At 34.9% G+C, this 22,500-nt stretch overlaps 1 protein-coding gene across 1 annotated transcript in view; it reads right to left on the bottom strand.

Moving 5' to 3' along the window:
• Nucleotides 1-22,500, bottom strand: part of LOC144973356 (netrin receptor UNC5C-like) — a gene marked incomplete in the record, with an annotated part of 308,851 nt that overhangs the window by 81,414 nt on the left and 204,937 nt on the right. The window contains 2 exon segments of the mRNA XM_078915683.1: nt 1,225-1,462; nt 2,245-2,378. Coding sequence (XP_078771809.1) covers nt 1,225-1,462; nt 2,245-2,378 — 372 coding nt within the window.

Genomic DNA, 22,500 nt, shown 5'->3' on the forward strand with positions numbered 1-22,500 from the left:
CCAAGCAATCAGTAAGATATCTTAAAGGATGATCTGTATACAACTGGGGTCTCGTGTGTTTATTCTTCCAGTGGCGGAGACCGGAGAAAGGATTGGAGTCGGGACAGACAGTCAGTATTATTATGGGATCGGGAAGTCACTTCTTTGGGGGTTTACCTTTTATTTACCTCTCGAGTCCGGATAGTCAGAGATATGGAAATTCATTTCTTTGGGGTTTACCTTTTATTTATCTCATAAGCGACATGACGTATAAACACGTGGGTGAAATCTATAATTTCTTTGATGAAGTATTAGGGTTGTTTGTAGCTGGGATAGCATTAGAAAGATGGGATGTGAGGGGGATAGAAAGCATCTGAGGGTATTTGATTGTTTGTTGCATTTATTTTATTACCTTGATATTGGAGTCTTTTACAAAACGCCATTTTTAGACTTTCAAAAACGCGTTTAATGCTTTGAGCAGGGTTAATGGATATTACGCTATAAAGAAGCTCACATTATATTTTTTACTAGATATCTGCTTTTAGAGTTTTGAAAAAAAAAAAAGCAAATAACAACAACAAACAAATTAAACAAAACAAAACAAACAAGCAAACAAAGAAATACAAATCAACGAACATTTGCTTGTAGCTGGGATAGCATTATACAGATGGGATGTGAAGGGAATTGAAAGCATCTGAGGGTATTCAATTGTCTGGTGTCTTTATCTTATTACTTTGATATTGACGTCTATTACTAGATCGTCATTTTCATACTACAACGTCATTTCCACTCTCAGAAGAGTTTTTCAAAAAGTGTTGAGCAGAGTTAATGGACATTGCGCTTTATAAAAGCTTACGTTTTGTGTTACTATCAATTAATACAATTTTTCAAAACAATGAACAAAACAAACAAAAACAAAACAATAAAAAAAAACAAAAAAAAAAACAAACAAAAATGACCCCAAATAACCCCTCAAAAAACAACGAACAAAATAATCAAGACAAAAACAAAAGACATGACAAAAACAAAAGTCAAGACAAAAACAAAAGCCAAGACAAAAACAAAAGACAAGACAAAAACAAAAGACAAAAACAAAAACAAAAGAAAAGACAAAAACAAAAGACAAAAACAAAAACAAAAGAAAAGACAAAAACAAAAACAAAAGACAAGAGACAAAAACAAAAGACAAGACAAAAACAAAAGCCAAGACAAAAACAAAAGACAACTTAAACCATTGTTACTTACTGGCTTCCTCAATTTTCCCCTTCCTGCTGAGGACACTCTGTGGCTGCGATGTTCCCTGGACGTTGTTCCAGGCCGTACACTGGCACCAGTAACCGTCCTTCCCATAGTACTCGTCCACTTCCTCAAACCTCACCTTGATGCTGGACTCCAGGGTCTTCCGGCGTGTTCGGGGGTCTTCCATTTCTTTGTTGATTTGTTGCTTGCTGGGAACGTCGTGGCCGGCACATCGAAATGTTATCTGGTTTGTGAGAGATAAAATAAATAAATAAATAAATAAATAAATAAATAAATAAATAAATAAAATTCCCTTTATTCATCACCAAGGTGAAATTTGTCTTTAGAGTCTATTCCAAGGGAAGTCTGGAATAACCCAGAGGTCAGCCGCATAGTGAGCTAGGGCGAGGTGACTTGCTCAAGGCCACACAACGAGGTGGGTATTCGAACTCGGACCCTCAGCTGAGCCACGCTACTCCCTAATGATAGAACATTAATGATAATGATAGATGATAGAACAATGAAAAAATCCAGAGGCGTGACAGTTTGTTGACCTAATTTTTCTTTTCTTTTTTTTTTTTAATGAGGCAGTGTGACTCAGCGGTCAAGCTCTTTGCTTTGCATCCGAAAGTTACCCGCCGCACACGTCCCCTCGCTATATATAGCTCAATTTGAGACACTACACTGCGGCTCACGCCTGGGTTATTCCAGTCTTCCTTTGGAATGGACCCTAAAGACAAATTTCATCTTGTTTCGTCATTGGAAAAAGCTCTTTACTCACATTCTCTCACCGTACCCAGGTGAAAAAAATGAGTACCTGACCGTTAACGACGTTGTCTCTGTATAAAGATAATGCAATATCGCCTAACAGGCGTCATGTCACGTCCTACATGTTAAGTGTTGCTGTTGGCATTATAAAATCACTTGGTTATTGCGCTATACAAATGCTCAAGTTTATTTTATTTTATTTTTTTAATGTTATATTTTTCTCCTACAATTCCATGGCCACCTGTAGATTGAACATACCTGAATAGCCGGAGTAGCTCGACACACAATGGTCACTGTCTGTCGTTTGACCACATAGTAGTTGGGTGAGGGTTGGAGTTCCCATTCTGGAAGGCCTTGGGTCAAGGGGTCACTACTACCGAATGCAAAGCTTCCTGAAAATAAAGAAAAAAATAGATTGTGTTGGAATTAATGAATAGGTATTCGATATCGTGCTTATTTGGTCAAAAAAATAGTTACTTTGAAAAAGTTTTTTGTCTTTTTTAAAATATGAAATCATTTTATTGGATCAATGTTAAATCTGAAAACCTAAATGTTTTCATGGTCTCATTGTTGTAATGCAATGATATTCTCAAACAGACGCAAAATATGTCCATTTTAGAAATTAAGGAGCCGACACGGATATAAGAAAGAACTGAAACTAATGTGTATGAAAGGTGCCAGACAAAGCAAGAAAGATACAAGAAAAAAACATCCCAAATAATCAGTCGACCTCGAATGGTTGAAGGAGAAGAAAAGGAAGAAGAAGAAGAAGAAGAAGAAGAAGAAGAAGAAGAAGAAGAAGAAGAAGAAGAAGAAGAAGAAAGAAAGAAAGAAAGAAAGAAAGAAAGAAAGAAAGAAAGAAAGAAAGAAAAATATAAAAAGAGGAAGAAAGAAAGACAGAAAGAAAGAAGAGAAAAGAAAAGAAAAAAAATAACTGACATTGACAGGTCGGGCAAACAGAAGAGATTAATGACTTTTGGAAATAATACGGGAAAGAAAGAATAATATCTTTAAAAATGATAAGCCCTGTGTAAGGACACGAAATTCTACAAGAAAATTGTGAAAGACAGGCGGATGGATACACAACGGAAGTTGGACTTGACAAAAGGGGTCAACTGCCCGAGTGACAATGGGGGCAGAGGTCAAATTAAGAGGTCAACCAAATGAAGCGGGTTTATGAGGGCCTTAAGACAACACGATGCACAACGCCAAGGAGACAGCACAAACAAATGAACGCCTGTGTGTTTTGGTCTTTAGGGATATGACTGACCTATGATATTTCCTTTCTATCTTTTTCTTCTTTTTTTTCTGCATGTGAAAGAGTTAGAGAAAAAGCCTATTGCGCCCTTCTTGGCGAGCAGGGTTGCCAGTTTTGCAGTTTTAATTTCAAATTCCAAAAACTTGGTGCCATTTTGACATTTTTCTTTGTAATTATTGGAATTTCATTTCACTTAACTTCACTGGGGTTTTTTAAACTCTATTTTAAAAAATATTTTCTTTTCTTTTAAATTTAATTTCACAAAATCTACAAAATTCCGCCTTTAACTGGCAAGACAAGGTATAATTTCTATTCAATAAAGACATTTGCTAAGGTAAACGATTATGGAATATGAAAAATTAAAATTTATCATCAGGTTAATGGGGTATTTTCATTCAGACTATTTGGCAGTTTTCTGGTACTTGTTTGGCATTTTTTAAATAAAATGAATCTGGCAGCCCTGCTTGGGAGGGCTGGTATGTACAAGATGGATTGTCAAAATATTGACAAATGCAAGAATACGATCTTTGACCTTTTGGTTCCAGTTTTGTTTATAATATACAACAAAGTGGGTCCTTTTTACCAAATAGATATTCACAAGTTTACATCCAAACTCTGAAAAACACGTATTTAAAACTTTGGCCAGAAAACTCGTCCTTCAAATATCGATCGATTTCAATGACTCCTCATGTTAGCAAATACTCTCAAACCTGGGACTTTGCGAAGTTTTATTGAACCCCTTGTTTGAGAATGTTTGCCAAGATGAGGTTCATTTTAATCGATCGATATTTGAAGGACGAGTTTTCTGGCCAAAATCTCAAATACACGTTTCTTTCCAGAGTATGACAATTAACTGATTAACAGCAGAGAAATGAGACCACGCTATCATAAAAACCGTTTCTTCATTGGCACGGGGATGCTATGAAAGAAACATATGAAGAAAGGGGGGGGGGAGGCGGGGGGGGGGGGGGGGGGGGGAGACAGTTTGGTAAAATAACTCGACCGACTTCTTAGAATTTGGGTTTGTCAACGATTACAAAGATTATAGAGTAAAATGGCAGACCATTGATTACAAATTTTAATATTGTTATATTAATATGAAAAAAAGACAATGGAGACAAGAAAACATACAAATACCAACAAAAATACATAATGCAGTATATACACACACACACAAACACGAACTGACAAGGAGAGTAAACCACGAAAACAAGTTGGTAGGACGCATATTATAAATACAGATAAAGAAGAAGAAAGAACGCATCTTTCTAAAACAAATGCAAAACGAGAAACGCTAAGATTAACAAGGGTACTGAAAATGATAAATATATGTATATTTTTTAAAATAGATAAATATATAAATAGAAAACATGGCGATGACGCATGGAAGTAGTTGCTAGGGGACGCCTTGACGAAGAAATAGGCGGCCATGATCCATCCACACACACACACACACACACACACACACACACAAACACACACACACACATACACATACGCCCAGACAAACACGTGGGAAATGACGTGAGAGAGAAATGAAATGGAATGAGGGTCAATATTTAATCTGGAAGAATAGCAGACGAGACAGTAGAAGGGTGCCCAGTGCACGTGCACGGCCGGCTTGGGGACAAAAGGATTAGGACAGCGTCCCCGATGTTTTCCAGAAGGAGTGGACCTCGGACACTTTGGGATTTCTTGGTCACAGTTCAAACAATGGTCTGTTGGGGGTCGGGGGTCTTTAAGGCTTTATGGGTCTGACCACGGGCATTAGTTATCGTGGTCTTCATGACCTATTGGGATTTTTCGGGATTTCCACGTCAAAATATATTTTGTCTTTGATTTTATTTTTTATTTTCATTGTCATATTCTGAATTGGTGTGCAGGTTAGGAATATTTCTTTTTTTTTTTTTCATTTCTATTATAATATGTTGTTCTTTGATAATCTGAGATTGACCAATGGCATTGTGTATCATTGGTCATAATGAGCGCATACACTTGGGTGCGGGGGGAAGTGATTTCCAACTCTATACATTTATTTTTTTTCTTTCTTTCTCATTTATTTTTGTTGCTTTGTTTCTATTTTACTTTCCTTAACTTATCTGGTAATTTAAGAATGACATTTTACTTAGACTATTAGCTGTGAGAGAGAGAGAGAGAGAGAGAGAGAGAGAGAGAGAGAGAGAGAGAGAGAGAGAGAGAGAGAGAGTTCATAGAGGACTAACACATAGAAATGAGGCGTGTGACGAGAGCGTTGCATCCATAATGTACGAAAGACACTCAATCTCTCCCCCCCCCCCCCCCTCCCACCCACTTCATTAGCAGATTGTTTGTCCAGGCCAGGGGCCGCGGATTATCGGTGGATGAACGACAGAGGAAGGACGGATACGATGACGAATGATTGAAGTATGAATAAATAGTAACACATGTGACTGTGTTTTTATGAGGGATGTGTGTGTGTGGGGGGGAGGGGGGGGGGAGGAGGGAAAGAAGAGGGAGGAGAAGGAGGGAAAGAAGAGCAGAAGAAGGAGGAAAAGGAGGAAGAGTTGAAAACAAGAAGTGATGAAGAATAATAAGAATTAAAATATAAATAAATAGAAATTGATGTATGCATTTATTTTCATAGTAAGTATGTTGGAGATATGAAGAGAGAGAGAGGGAGAGAGAGAGAGAGAGAGAGAGAGAGAGAGAGAGAGAGAGAGAGAGAGATGATGACGGACCAACAATCCGAAACAATAGAATCGTAACAGCACATGACTATTATGCATATTATTATTATTATTATTATTATTATTATTATTATTATTATTATTATTATTATTATTATTATTATTATTATTATTATTATTATTATTACTATTATTATATTATTATTATTATTATTATTTATTATTATTATTATTATTATTATTATTATCATTATTATTATTATTAGTATTGTTATTATTATATATTATTATTATTATTATTATTATTATTATTATTATTATTATTATTATTATTATTATTATTATTATGTTTTCATGGTGTCTGGTACCGACGTGGGTTGGATGGACAGAAAGAGAAAAAGTGAAAGAAAGAAAGACAGCAAACAAGAAAAGAAAAAAAGAAAGAAAGAAAGAAAGAAAAATAAATCAGACTATTGGATTGGGAAATAAATAATCATAAAATAAAGTGCACAACAACCAATGAACAAGTTGACATGTTACATTTTAATAGCACGAAACCATGTCGTGTTGTATGTAGGGCTGACCTGGGGCGGTTGTTTTTGGGGTGTGGGTAGATATCCAATTTCTTTCAGATGCCTATCACATAATACGATGATAATATTGTAAAAATGAGATGAATAATAATTCTTCCTTGTTGATACGCCAATCAATATTAATTATACGATCCCCCCCCCCCCACCCACCACCCACCCCGATCACCAACCACCCCGACCCCCATCCCCTTCCATTCCACCAATTAAATATCACAACTTGAATGGAGATCGAAATCAACGAATACAATAATTCAAAAAAGCAAAAAACAAACCAAAAACAAAACAAAAAAACAACGAAAAACACGAGACTATTATAAGGGTTCGTTTAAAATTCCAACCATTAGTGAATCATTAAAAGATCACAATATATCGTCACATCTCTAGTAATATGAACTGGCCAATGGCATAGGAAGGTTATCATGGCGGAAGTTGTTAAATTGTCATGATTATATTATTATGATTTCTTGTCTTTCTTTCTAGACTACCTTGTTTTTTTCTTGGTATCGAGTGAGGGTATCGCAAGATATAGATCTGAAAAAGCGATTATGAAAGAAACAGTACCAGGCAAGACACGAAAAAAAATTGCAAGATAAAAAAAAAAACAAAAAAAAAAAAACAATCACCACGACTACCACCATCACAATCATCGTCGTCGTCATCATCATCATCATCATCATCATCATCATCATCATCATCATCGTCATCATCAACATCATCATCATCACCACACGACCATCAACAATCAACACACGAATATCAACTCCATACTACTACCACAATAACATCATCACTGACATCCGAGAAACAGTCGCTAATTGTAGAATGATTGAAAAGAAATGAAATTCGCCCATTGGCCAAAAACAGAAGCAAGCATCAGAACTGCGTCCTCTGGAGAAAAAAAAACCCCAAAAAAAACGCTTATTTAAAATTTTTGGCCAGAATACTCGAAAACTCATCCTTCAAATATCGATCGATTAAAATGACCCTTGTCTTGTCGAAAACTCTAAAATATTGAATTTCCATTAATACTTCACGAAGTCCCAGGTATGAGAGTTTTTGACAAGATGAGGGTCGTTTAAATCAATCAATATTTAAAGAACGAGTTTTCTGGCCAAAATTTTTAATACGTGTTTTTCCAACGTGCGACAGAGTAAGTAACAGCATCTGCTGTTGCCGTATGGACGGAGAATGATTATATTTTGGTTATAATTTGGATGATGAATTCAATCAAATATCGGGTTGGTCATTAACTCAGACGAAATTGATTCCTGAACGCACCAATTGACCTGATTCAAAATATCCTAATCTTTGAGAAACAACATTACCATGAGTGGTTCCAACAGCGGTTCTTTGACAAAATGCCATTATCATTATTTTTTTTTTTTTCTATTTCAAATTTGGCAAAGAAATATTTTGCTGAAAATTTCGATGAATTAAGACGACTCTCAACTTGTCAAAAATTATCAAACCCAAGACTTCAAAGAATTCATTTATTCTACAATACCATAGAAGTCCCAGGTTTAAAAACCTTTGACTTGTTTGGGGTTATCTTAATCTTTTTTTTTATAGTTAAAGTTTCTAATTTTCTGACCAAAATGAAATAAAAAGGCTGTTAGTGAGTGAATGGCTGAATTATGGTAGCCAGGTATTGATTCCAGCCAAATGGCATTCAGGTGCAAGCAAGCCAACTAACCATCAACAAGTTACAGACAAGAATAATGAAATAAGATGGACCGCTAAAGAGAAAATCCAGAGTCTCTAGTTAGAAAGTTGTAAGCCAGAGCCAGAGCCGCCCGAGGGGGGAAGTAATAACAATTATAACATACATGGCCCTGGTAGTGATTAGCTCCCCTACTGCCATTAGTGGGAAGGGAGATAACCAATTTCCGCATAGTTGGAATTACCACCCCTGTCTGTTGTAACTATGGACGCGCCGCGCTGATTTATTATATCCCCTTGACAACGGCTGCTGGAGAGATGGAGGGGAAAGGACGATCGCTTGAGTCGGTTGTCAAGGATATTGATGAGAGGGGAGATGAGCAGTATTCTACATTCTACAAGTTCTTATTACCTCCCCTTCTATATCTAAATCGCAACTGGACAAGATGATTCTATTTTATCGTACTCTGAAAAGTGCTTAAATCTTTGGTCAGAAAACTCATCCTTAAAATATCGATCGATTAAATGACCTTCATTTTGTCAAAAACTCACAATCTGGAGACTATAAGTCTTAGGTTTGAGAGTTGTTAACCGATCGATATTTAAAGGACGATTCTTCTGACCTAAACTTTAAATAAGTGTTTTTATTCAGAGAGAAGCAGTATTGTACTATTCAATACAACGATATTGATTCTAGAGAATGATTGACGTTGACATCATCTGGCTCTTTGTTGTTATTGTTTTCAGGCCGCCTGTTTTTTTGGTGATTAGTTCTCATTAAAATATATCAGTCAGACTATACTCTGTAAAGGTTATTCATTGTTTTGATTGTTGGAACACTTCATCTAGCAGACAGATGTTGTGAATATTTTAGTTAAACGAATTGTATCAATATACATAAATACAAACATTAAAAATAAATACATTTGGAAAATGCGCCAAATGTGAGAAAAGACTTCGAATCTAATTTGCTTATTATTCTGTATCTTGACTTGGAAACATTGGCTGGATCAGGGGAGGTAATTGAGAGGGATAATTTGGAGTTTGCCTTTATCAACCTGCAACAAGTAAACATGTCACAGCTACACCTGAGTTATAATCTGATGAAAGCTATTCTTTCTCCCAGCCTATCATCTCTCTCTCTCTCTCTCTCTCTCTCTCTCTCTCTCTCTCTTTCTCTCTCTCTCTCTCTCTCTCTCTTATTATATATATATTATATATATATATATATATATAATATATCCATACCCGCCTCCTCCTCACTATCATCATCGTCATCGTCATCATCATCACCAGCAGAAGCAGCAGCAACAGCAGCATCACTTTCATCATCATCATCATCATCATCATCATCATCATCATCATCATCATCATCATCATCATCATCATTTTCTTCTTCTTCTTCTTCTTCTTCTTCTTCTTCTTCTTCTTCTTCTTCTTCTTCTTCTTCTTCTTCTTCTTCTTCTTCTTCTATTACTTCTTTATCATCATCATCTTCTTCCTTCCTTCCTTTCTTTCTTCTCCTCCTTCAACTACACCCATTCTCATGTCTTATTTTCTACCTTTTCTCCTTATTATTCCAAAAATCTCATCCCACATTTACCATTACCCGTCTTCCCATACCAATAACGACAGATGTATTAAAACAGAACGATAAATAACGGATAAAATGCAATGGAAATAAAACACTCAATTTCAAAACTAATAAAAATTCATTTCTCTCAATTCGTTTATACATTATCTATACTTTAAAGAAAGAAGAGAAAGAAAAAAAGCGACAATTTTCACCATGCATATCGACACCCCTCCCCCTTTTCTCTCCCTCCCTCCTTCCCTAACTCCTGTCCCCCAAGAGGAAAATTTATTGTTCTAGCATCGCGTTAAAATAGATTAAATCTCTATCACTATCACAGAAAAGTTCCAGAAGTTCAGGTAACTTTTCTTTCAGGTGAGATAAATAGAAATATCTATAATATATTATCATTGTGCTCTGACAAAAAGGATTTTTCCCCCATTATTGCGACTTGGCCCGAAATTTGACACCTTAAATCAATCGATATAGATTATCTAATTACATCCAACATGTCAAATAAATAAAAAAACAAACCCGCATTTTATTTGTCAGTTTGGCTATAAAAGTTTTACACCTTTAATCAATTAATTAAAATGACCTCCAAAATGCCAAAAAATTCCTTAACTTTCTGATAAAACGCCAATTATTAATTTTAGCCAGATAAAAAGAAAGTTTACATTTAAGATTTTTTTGACGCATTATAAATCATTATATTATTTATATAACTCAATATAAGAAAGGGTATAGAGAAAGTCACGTATTTATAGCTAGAAAAAGAAAGCGATTCATCTGAGGAAGTCATCACAGCGAGTACAAAGAATTGCAGACAACAGAATGTATTTCAATCTCTATACATTTGATTAGATTATCGTATTCATTTGTTTATGCATATTTATTTCTATACTTATTTGCCTTTTATATCTACGAGTATCGAAATAGAAATGGCAAGATGGCGGCGGAGGCGGCGGTGGACTACGTCATATAGTTCGCGTGGAAAACGTTTGCGGCGTTAAGAAAGAATATTTATCTTAATCCAATCCCCCAACCACCCCCCCCCCCTCCTTTTTTTCCCAAAAAGATTACAAACAAAACAACACCAACGAAAAAAAAATCCAAACAAATATTTTTTTAAAAAACAACAAATAAATAAACAATAAACAAAACAAAAATCTGAGTATCTTAAAGCACAATAAGTCAATATCCACTAACCGTACCGTAAGAGCTTTACAAGGGGTTCCTGGCGTGTTCTGTAAGGCGATGCCATGTTACAACTTATATATTTTGACGGATAATCGCTGTTAATACTCATTTTACACCTGGGTAGAGTGAGAGAATATGATTAAGTAGTAGCCTTTTCCAGGGACTCAACGATCAGGTGAACATTTTATAACCGTGCACTGTGAAAGAATGTGAGTAAAGTGCCTATTACAAAGATTCAGCTAAACGCCGCTCAGAGCGTGACTCAAACCCGAGATCAATCGGTCCGAACGCGAGTGGCAAATCATATATCATGTGATAAGGAGAGCGGGAGAGAGAGAGAGAGAGAGAGAGAGAGAGAGAGAGAGAGAGAGAGAACGTTGGCGGAGTTCTGAATGGATTAGGCTAGTTGTTGTTACTGTTGTTGTTGTTTTGTTGTTGTGAATGATACTCACGTTATCGGCAATGAGATGGCTATTTATTTATAACGAGATGCACCTGTTCTCCATAGGAGTGGATGTCAAATACAGTTTACGTCAGGGAGGTAGGTGTGCTTCTGTGTGTGTGTGCGCGCGCGCGCGTGTGTGTGTGTGTGCGTGTGTGTGTGTGTGTTCTACTTTCTGTGTCTTTTTATTTTTTGCCCAAAAGAGTAAGTGATGTGATTTGTGAGACGCATTTATATGTTTGATGTATGTGGACACATGAAAGAGAGAGAGAGAGAGAGAGAGAGAGAGAGAGAGACGGAGATAGATAGAGGGAGAGAGAGATAGAGGGAGAGAGAAAGTGATAGAGGCAGACAGAAAGAGTAGAGACAGAGAAGTGGAAGGGCAGAGAGATAGAGACATAGAGAAAGAGCAGAAACAGAGAGAGAAAGAGGATAGGATAGAGAGTTAGAAAGACAGAGAGAGAGAGAGAGAGAGAGAGAGAAAGAGAGAAAGATAATGACAGAGGGAGAAATATAGAAAGGTACACACACACACACACATTCACACAAACACAGAGAGAGAGAGAGAGAAAGAGGGAGAGAGAAAGATGTATATATAAAGATTTGAAGCTTAAATCATCTGGCCAAATATTTGTTATGCCCTTGATGACCGGCGGCAATAAATAAGTAAATAAATAAGTAAATAAATAAGACTACATATGAAAAAAAACACCAATATTATTATACAATAACAAATCAAACAAAAAATAACAAAAAAATAGCAAAAACCAAAAAAAAAAAAAAAAAGCAAAAACAAAGAAAAACAAAAACAAGAACAAGACAATATTACAGCGTTCATACAAATAGAAGAAACAGAACAATGATACTAATCCCCCCCCCCCCACCCCTCCTCCACACCCAACCTTTTCCATTTCTCATCCCTCCCCCGCCCCTTCTTCCACACGTGAGCAGTTATTCGCGAGCATTCCAGTCGTCTATTCAATTTCACGGAGCACATGCAATAAAACGCCACAGCGCTCACCCGTGTTGATTTATTACAACAGGATTGTGAGTACCAGCAGTTATGTCGTGCTCATGGGGTTGGATGGGCCAACTTTTTTTTTTTTTTTTTTTTTTTTTTTAGATCTATAGTAGGAGTAGGGAGAGTAAGCTCTAGGTAGACTAAGGATTGAAGCGACTTATTTTGGGGTCGTGGATAGCTAGCTCACGAACTCATCATCATCATCATCATCATCATCATCATCATCATCATCATCATCATCATCATCATCATCAACAACAAATACAACAACATCAATATCATAATATTTTGTCAACAGCTCGTCTGCTGGCCGCCCGAAAGAATTGAATCATTACTAATACTATTTTTCTATTACATTCTGTATGTTATCTATTTCATATTATGCTAAAAAATGACATCGTCTATGCTTTGTTTTGATTTTGTTTATTTTTTGTTTGGTTTTGGGTTGTTGTTTTTTTTTTCTTTTTTTTTTTTTGTTGTTGCTGTTGTTTGTTTTTGTATGTTTTTGGTCAATAACTAATCTGACGGCCAAAGAATTCATCATTATCGATGCTATGTAACTGTGACATTCTATAATATTGAATCTATGTAATCTACTACGAATTGGGATCATTTCTTTGTTGTCTTCAATGCATTCAAGGCATAATATTGTGTCCACCTGTCTACGTGACATCAGCAATGCAATGTCAATTCATCAGTACTTTTGATTAGGTTGTCTGCCTGGATGTGATTAATATATAATATATATATATATATATATATATATATATATATTATATATATATATATATACACATATATATATATATATATATATATATATATATATAATACCCATTAAATGATGTGCTCAACGCGATTGACATTGGGTCCCGAGCTTGCTCTCAAGACAATAGCAACACTAAACTCTTTGCACTGACGAGATATGACGTATGCACTTGATTATTACTTTTTTTCGAGAGAGAAAAAGAGAGGGAAGGAGTAATGGATGGATGCAGAGAGAGAGAGAGAGAGAGAGAGAGAGAGAGAGAGAGAGGGGGGGGGTTGAAAGAGAGAGGGAAAGGGAGAGAGAAAGAGAGAGAGAGAAAGAAAGAGAGAGAGAGAGAGAGAGAGAGAGAGAGAGAGAGAGAGAGAGAGAGAGAGAGAGAGAGAGAGAGAAAATGCTGCTACAAGCCAAGTAATCATTGTACACATGAGTACTGACAGAGAATATGACTAAAGAACTTTCTCCAAATACAACCGTGCACCATTCTTAATTAGACTCCAACTAGAGAACTACAGGTCATAAGTCTAGTACCATACCAGACGACCGACCACAAAGCGCCAAATCAAGGTCATTCAAATCGCACAACCAACCCAAATCAACCGAGCCATATCCACCAAGCCAGCAATCCACCCACCTACACAGCGATCTATATACTCAGGTGTAAAATGAGTACCTGACCGTTAACAGCGTTGTCTTTGTCCGAAAAATTGTAATATCGCCTAACAGGCGTCATGTCCCGTCCTACATGTTAAACGTTGCTGTTGGCCAGGGATCCCTTGTAAAGCGCTTTGAGCACATGTAGTGGATATTGCGCTATAAAAAGCTCAATTTTATTTATTTATATTTTTATATATACATATATATTAATTTCTCTCGTCAATAACAATGTTCATTAAAACACCAGCTGGTAACCGCTGCCGGCCAGTAACTAACAAAGTAATGTATCCGGCCAGTTCACCAAGTCATCAATTTATAACAAAACATGTGGTCGTTAACAACAGATCGCCATTAGAGATCTTTTACATTTTCATGGAAAAATTGATAAATTGACCCAAACATCAAGATAAGAATAATCAACAATCAAACATGAAACGAAATAATTACCGGTAGCATTAAGTCAGTAATTGAAGAGAGAGAGAGAGAGAGAGAGAGAGAGAGAGAGAGAGAGAGAGAGAGAGAGAGAGAGAAATGAAATAAAATTTTAATAATAATAATAATAATAATAATAATAATAATAATAATAATAATAATAATAATAATAATAATAATAATGATGATGATGATGATGATGATGATGATGATGATGATGATGATGATGATGATGATGATGATGATGATAACTACAACGTCGCAGCTGTTGCCGTGAAATAAACGAGAAAAGAACGGTGGAGAGAATGTGTGTAAATAGCTTTTTCCATGGAGTCAAGTTTGAAGTTGGATTAGAAGGAAACACGATCAAGTATAAAACACGGTTTCATTTAGAATGTGAAGGCAATTTTTTAATGAATATAAATACATTTTATTATTCAACGATTGCAAACTAATTCCGCTCATTCTATTGGTTATAATATAGATTTGAAAGACAGCTGATTGGCCACGTGGAGTAATCTTGTGTTGCGTATGAATACAAATCTAACGTGAAAATAATAAAGATTTTCAAGTGATATGATGATGAAGCAACTACTTTCCACAATGACCACTGAAATAATAATACTAATATAATAATAATAATAATAATAATAATAATAATAATAATAATAATATAATAATAATAATAATAATAATAATAATAATAATAATAATAATAATAATAATATAATAATAATAATAATAATAATAATAATAATAATAATAATAATAATAATAATAATAATAATAATAATAATAATAATAATAATAATAATAATAATAATAATATAATAATAATTAATAATAATAATAATAATAATAATAATAATAATAATAATAATATATAATAATATATAATAATAATAATAATAATAATATAATAATAATAATAATAATAATAATAATAATAATAATAATAATAATAATAATAATAATAATAATAATAATAATAATAATAATAATAATTATAATAATAATAATAATAATAATAATAATAATAATAATAATAATAATAATAATAATAATAATAATAATAATAAATTATGTTTTTATATAGAGCAATATCCACTAAACGTGCTAAAAGCGCTTAAAAGGGGGTCCTTGGCCAACAGCAACAATAAACACGTAGGACGAGACATGATACCAGTTAAGTGATATTACAATTTTTTTTTCGGACAGAGACAACGCTTTAAACGACCAGGTACTCATTTTATACCTGAGTGCGGTGAGATAATGTGAGTAAAGAACCTTTTTCCAAGGGCTCAACAATGCACCGAGCGAGGCTCGAACCTACTAGGACCTTCCGATCTGAAAGCGAGTGTCATAACACTAGATCAGACCACATAGCCGCACAATAATTTTCATTAAATCCAACCCCATGATAGAAACCTATGATAAATCTATATAAATCTATATTAATACATTTGTAAATTGAATGTCCAGCTCAGAACGTTAATGATACGGGATAGTCAGTGAACATTCAACACCAGCAGGTAGCAAGCACTCCCTACCTAACGCTCTACCACTGACTACCATGTCCCCGAATACAATAGTAAAATTATTAATCACCAGGGAGTCGTCGGTTATTAATAATTGATGAAGGCAGCTACAGTTTATGGTCTCAACTTCGATCATTTCGATAACGACAACTACAACGACAACTACCGTTATTATCATTACAACTACTACAATCTGAGTGAAACTTCCGACCTTGGGGCACACACTCTAATACTTATTGTGCACTCAATCGTGTTCAGACATATAGAATCTATAGACTATAATAATTTCCAGTGGCGTGGCGCTATTGGTTGATTTGGTGCCATGCGCATCTCTATTTTTTATTATTAGAACTAAAAAAAGCACTTTTTGTTGTTTTTATTTTATAAATTGTTGCACCACCATGTACTGTGATGACGCCACGCCGCTGAAATTTCCATAATATTTCCAATTAGTTTCATAGGTAAATAAAATATATGAAAAGCAATACAACTACATTGCATTTAATGAATTGCAAAGAACCCCATACACACGTTTTACAAAAAAAAAAAACAACAACAACAAAAAAACAAAACAAAACACTTTAACACATGCACTCGCACACACAAACATATTATGTACACGCGGGCATGCGAACCGACTCGACCTTCAAAGGGACATTCGCATGCATGCATACCCAGGGGAAACCCCAAGGAATAAAAATACAAAAACACATATGATGGGACTGAGAAGGGAAGGGGGGGGGGTAGAGTGGTGCACACGCACAAACAACCCACCCACAACTATACCAGCACTCGCATAATAATAATAATAATAATAATAATAATAATAATAATAATAATAATAATAATAATAATAATAATAATAATAATAACAATAATAAATATACAGGCCTATGATGGACGTGCAAAGTGAACTCTATATTTACAAAGCTGTCGCCATATTGAAAATGGAGCCGCAATCTACACTTATTGAATAATTCACGTTTTTCACAATGTTGTGTATTTTTAATTTCATTAGTGGAGACCCACAATATTTGCGAGAAATAAACTCTATTAGTATTAGGACCGGACAGGCAAGCATCTATTGGGAGACGATTGGTCATATTATATCTATGGCAATTTTATTTTTTAAACTTTTTTTTTCTATGGATTTTTGTGATTCCAAAAAAAAAAAAAAATTAGTTATGTATCTTGAAACGAAGAGGATTATTTTAATAGATCGAACTTTTAAGGTCGAGTTTCCTGGCCAAAAATTTAAAGTCATGTTGTGTTTTTTTCTTTTTTTTTTTTTTCTTTTTTTTTTATCTTCTTTTATTTATTTATTTATTTATTTTATTCATTTTTTTTTTCATAATGCGAAGAATAATTTTACACACTATGGTTAATTTGAGTGTCAATTCGTCTTACATTGGTGGCTGCACCGATAGACACTGAGAATAACACGTAATCCGCACACAATCTGTGACAACTCTTGTGTCAACATTGGCGGATTTGTAAATCTGATTTGTAAATCCATCATCCACCATTTTTCTCGCAAACTCATAATTTCATCTCTCTCTCTCTCTCTCTCTCTCTCTCTCTCTCTCTCTCTCTCTCTCTCTCTCTCTCTCTCACCCAATCATTCGCTTTATCTTCTATCTATCTATCTATCTATCTTCTCTTCCTCTCTCTCTCTCTCATCTCTCTATCTCTCATTATCATCTATATATATATATATATATATATATATATATATATATGAGAGAAGAGAGAGAGAGAGAGAGAGAGAGAGAGAGAGAGAGTATATATTCCTCACTCAGTTTTTACCTATCTATAGCTATATCTGATCATTGTAAACCAAAAACTATATTATAATTTAGTATTTTAAAAAACCCAATAAAAATAAATATAAATCGCCTTTGTAATCTTCAAAAAGAAAAGTGCAGACTTCCTTCCCACAAATCTCTACGCGTGTGGTTTAAAGCTTTTGATGCAATGCGCATGTGCGTATCATTGGCAAGCATTCTCACATCCGATCTTATCTGCTACACCCAGCCTTCAACAAATGCACATCGTTATGATTAAATTATTGCACATTTTGTAGACACCACAGCTGCCGTGTTGCCACGGTGCTTTCGTCAAAATGGCAGAATATATTTTTTTTCTAACTTCAGCCTACGGCCAAAAAAAAACAAACTGTGCTCTTGTGATCATATTTTTATTTTTGTTTGTCTGTTTGTTTGTTTTATTTGTTTGTTTGATATTACGACGAGCCTGCTAGTCATACATATTATATTTGATATTTTAAAAAAGAAATCTTTTATTTAGGACATTTTTAAAAACCTGTGAATATTGTTAATCCTTGTATGTTTATTATACCAGTTTTCTGGCTAAAAAGTAACCCAAAAAAATCATATTATATTTTTTTAAATATATATGTTCTCTTGCTGTTACTGCTGTTGCCACCGCGTGTGAAGAAAACGAGGTGTCATCCACATAAGCCGGCTGATGATTGTTAAACTCTTTGAGATATTTTACGTTCATTCTTTGATCAGCAAGTCTTTCATGGTGGCATTTATTATATAACAAAGTGAGATAAATCTATCTATCTATCTATCTATCTATCTATCTATCTATCTATCTATCTATCTATCTATCTATCTATCTATCTTTCTTTCTATCTATCTTTCTTTCTATCTATCTATCTATCTATCTATCTATCTATCTATCTATCTATCTATCTATCTATCTATCTATCTATCTATCTATCTATCTATCCATCTATCTATTTATCTATCTATCTATCTATATTATATATATATATATATATATATATATATATATATATATATATATATATCTTATATATGTGTATGTGTATATGTATATGTAATATATATATATATATATATATATATATAATTATATATATATATATAATGGCACGGGTTACTGAACGCAAGTTGTACTAGACAATTATAGGGAAGGGCGCATTATGACAAGATAATTTATTTTTTTAATGGAATAAACAAAACGATTGACTTCAGAGTACCGTAAGCTCATAGAAATTGAGTGATTAATGACTTACAAATTACTTAGTATTGTTGGTATCTTTTTCGGATTCCATAGGGAGTAATCCCATCCTGTTTCCTCGCATATATCTTGTCGTTCACAAAACGTGAACAAAAACACCCCCAAGACAGCCAGAACAATGACGATGAATGACTAAATTAATATTTTACAACAATAATAACAGGAGTGTTAATCTATATAATATTATATTTATTATTATGTACTAATGGGGCTATTAAGACCACACTACGATCCCCAAAACAAAAGAACGATTCATGGATATGATACAGGACTTGGTGAAAAACATTGTAGGAAGCAATCCAAATATATAAACAATGTCACAGCTGGATTAATCCTGTGAAAGATTTGCGTGGGAATAATTTAGTAGTTTTGAAATGACGTTTTATTTTCGTTAACAGATATTATTGCAACAGAAAGAGGTTCGAGACATTTTCTTAGCTTTGATGGCCCACAATTAATCAGAAATTGAACAAACCGGAGCAGAAATTATGAAACACGCTTTCGATTAGTATCGAGTATTGCGCTTGTGCTTGTAGTGATAATGATAATAATGATAACAATAATATTGACGATAAAGACAACAATAAGAAAAACAAAACAAAAAAAACAACCATAACAACAACAACAACAACAACAACAACAGCAACAACAACAACGATTCGATTGATCGAACCACCACCGAACCGCCATTATCGATATGACCAAATTGAGACCACCAGCCATTTGAAGGGATTGACTCCTATTAGCACAGACGTGTTTCCATTCCAACAACAACAAAAACCTTTAACTACATTTTTTTAAAAACAAAAAAAACTTTCACTAGGCGGTCGTCACGGCCCATTGAATTTGGTCACACATGAATTCTTGTATTTAGTGAATGACAAAAGACTGAAGGCCACCATTTCAATCATTAATAAATCACATCGTGTAATCATTGCTTTCTGTCCGCAACGACCAACAACTCTTGTCGTACTCTGGAAAAACAAAACAAAACAAAACAAAACAAAAAACAAACATAAAACAAAACCTAAAAAACACGTATTTAAAACTTTGGCCCGAAAACTCGTCATTCAAATATTGATCGATTAAAATGGCGCTCATCTTGTCCAACAACTCTCAAACCTGGGACTTCGATAATGAGTAAATCCATAACAAATTGGGTTATCAGACCTGCAAATAGGTACCCATTCAAATGAAGAAATGGCTATGTGGTCTAGTGGTATGGCATTCGTCCTCGGATCGGAACGTCAAAGGGCTGGAGTCCCGCCCTGGGCGGTGCATAGTTGAGTCCTTGGAATATCCTCTTTACTCACATTATCTCGCCGTACTCAGGTGTAAAATGAGTACCTGGCCGTGAACAGTGTGGCTCTGTCGCAAAGAAAAAAAAAAGTGATATCATCTAACAGGCTCATTTTGTCTCATTTTACATGTTAAATGTTGCTGTTGGCTAGGGACCCGTTGTAAAGCGCTTTGAGCACCTTTAGTGGATAATTGCGCTATTAAAAGCTTCAGATCTTTTTGGGGGGTTCATGTTTTCTTTTTTGTTTACGCTGAGCGATCTAGATGGTCAGTCCCGAGATGTTGAATCGTTCTTGGGGACAAAGAAGGAGACGGGTGAGGGGTGGGGGTGTGGTGGTGGTTGGGGGGGGGGGGGGGTAGGAAGGCAAGAATGATAAATCTTAAAATCTTAACTATTGGGACGTAGACAATCCCAAGGACGAAACTTGACGTGAATATCGTTGATAGAACGGTAAGAGAGACGACAAGGGCACACACAGTATATCATAAAATACCAGAAATCTTGCTGGAAACTCCACCCAACACAATTTAAATTAAATTTGGCGTTATCTGTAATAATTTGGTTGGCAAGCGATGATATGAAAGAGTCTACAAAATATCACTGCATCTCGCAGACACAAACGTCTTTTTGATGAGGAGGGGTTGTTTGTTGTGTTTTTGTTGATTCTTTTTTTTTTTACTTATATTTGTTTTATTATTCACTATTTCATTTCTTTTCTTTACATTATTCCCTTCTCTCTCTCTCTCTCTCTCTCTCTCTCTCTCTCTCTCTCTCTCTCTCTCTCTCTCTCTCTCTCTTTCTTTCTTTCTTAACTTGCCTTTCTATAGAATGAAGCTGATGAAAATCTGAAATGAGAGTGGCACTATGCCGAGAAACAAAAAACAAAACAAAAAACAAAAAAGAAACAAAATATATTTTAAAATAATATACAAACAGACGAAAATTAGAATTAGAAATGGAAATGGAAATAGGTAGAACTCTGCTGCTGCTCAGGCTCGTAAAACGTGCGATTCGTTGCTTTTCTTGCAGACAAGATGTTGACAGATACATGGGTATTGTTGAGTGGGGTGCCAGAATTATTCTGTCCTCCACTGACAAAACGCCATTTTAAATAAATTTTGGTCAGAACATTTTATATTCTATTCAAATATGGATAAATTATTAATTATTAAGATAACTACCAATTTGATGTAAATTATTATATTTTAAAATTTATTTAAAACGCCTGGCATACTTCATAGAAGTATCATGTTAGGGAATTTGTGGCAAAATTTTAGCCAATTTTGAATTTGTTTTTTCATTAATTTAATCTTTTATCAAATCTGACCAAACTTTAAAAAGGCATTTTTGATTGTACAGTCGTGATTTGGAAAAAGGGTAGAAGATGCATGTTTGACGTTATGAAGGCTGTGTGTGTGTGGGGGGGGGGGAGTTTGTGTGTAATAAGTATGAATGCATGTTATGAGGATTGTGTGTGTGTGTGGGGGGGCGGGGGGGGGGGGGGTTATAAAGCAATGTTGGGTATGTTTGTTTGTGTTGGGTTCTACAGCCTGGGTAGGTAAATTAGTTGTGAAAATAACAATACTGAGATATGAATGTGATACATACAGGGTGTTGTTATTGTGGAAGTTGTGTAGTACGGATATAGGATGGGTGGGATGGGGTGGTGGGGGAGGGGGGGGGGAGGGGCTGAATGGGGTGGTGGTACGTGTTTGATGTTGGTGGATGGTTATGGTGATGATGATGATGATGACGATGATGATGATGATGATGATGATGATGATGATGATGATGATGATGATGATGATGATGATGATTATGTCGATGATGCTGATGATGATAATGATGACGGACTTGATGCTATATATATAAGAGAGAGAGAGAGAGAGAGAGAGAGAGAGAGAGAGAGAGAGAGAGAGAGTGGGGGGGGGGGGGGAGGACGGACTGTCTACGAGGGGGGGGGGGGGGGGGTTGGTATGCTTCATGCTGACAAGAACATCAACAAAAACTATTTCCTAAGTTGTTGTTTTTTAACCATATGGTTTAACTTTGTTTCTTGGCTTTTTTTTTTTTAATGAAAAAGAAACCAATTCTATTAATCATCAGAATTGATTTTGGAATCGACAAAAATGTTCTAAGATCAATAACTAATGAAAATTATCATAACCATTAACTTATACACACGAAAAAAAGCCAAACAAACAATGAAAGACATATCTAATAAATCTATTTAAAAAACAAACGTATGATTATGAGCGTATGAATAGGCATGTATTTGTTGGGCGTTCGAACATCAATAATGTTACGGTAATGTAAATTCTAGTGCAGGAATAAAAG

Source organism: Berghia stephanieae, chromosome 5, assembly GCF_034508935.2.
Source record: "Berghia stephanieae isolate SIO BIC M18660-M18661 chromosome 5, UCSD_Bste_1.3, whole genome shotgun sequence".
Classification (NCBI taxonomy): domain Eukaryota; kingdom Metazoa; phylum Mollusca; class Gastropoda; order Nudibranchia; family Aeolidiidae; genus Berghia; species Berghia stephanieae.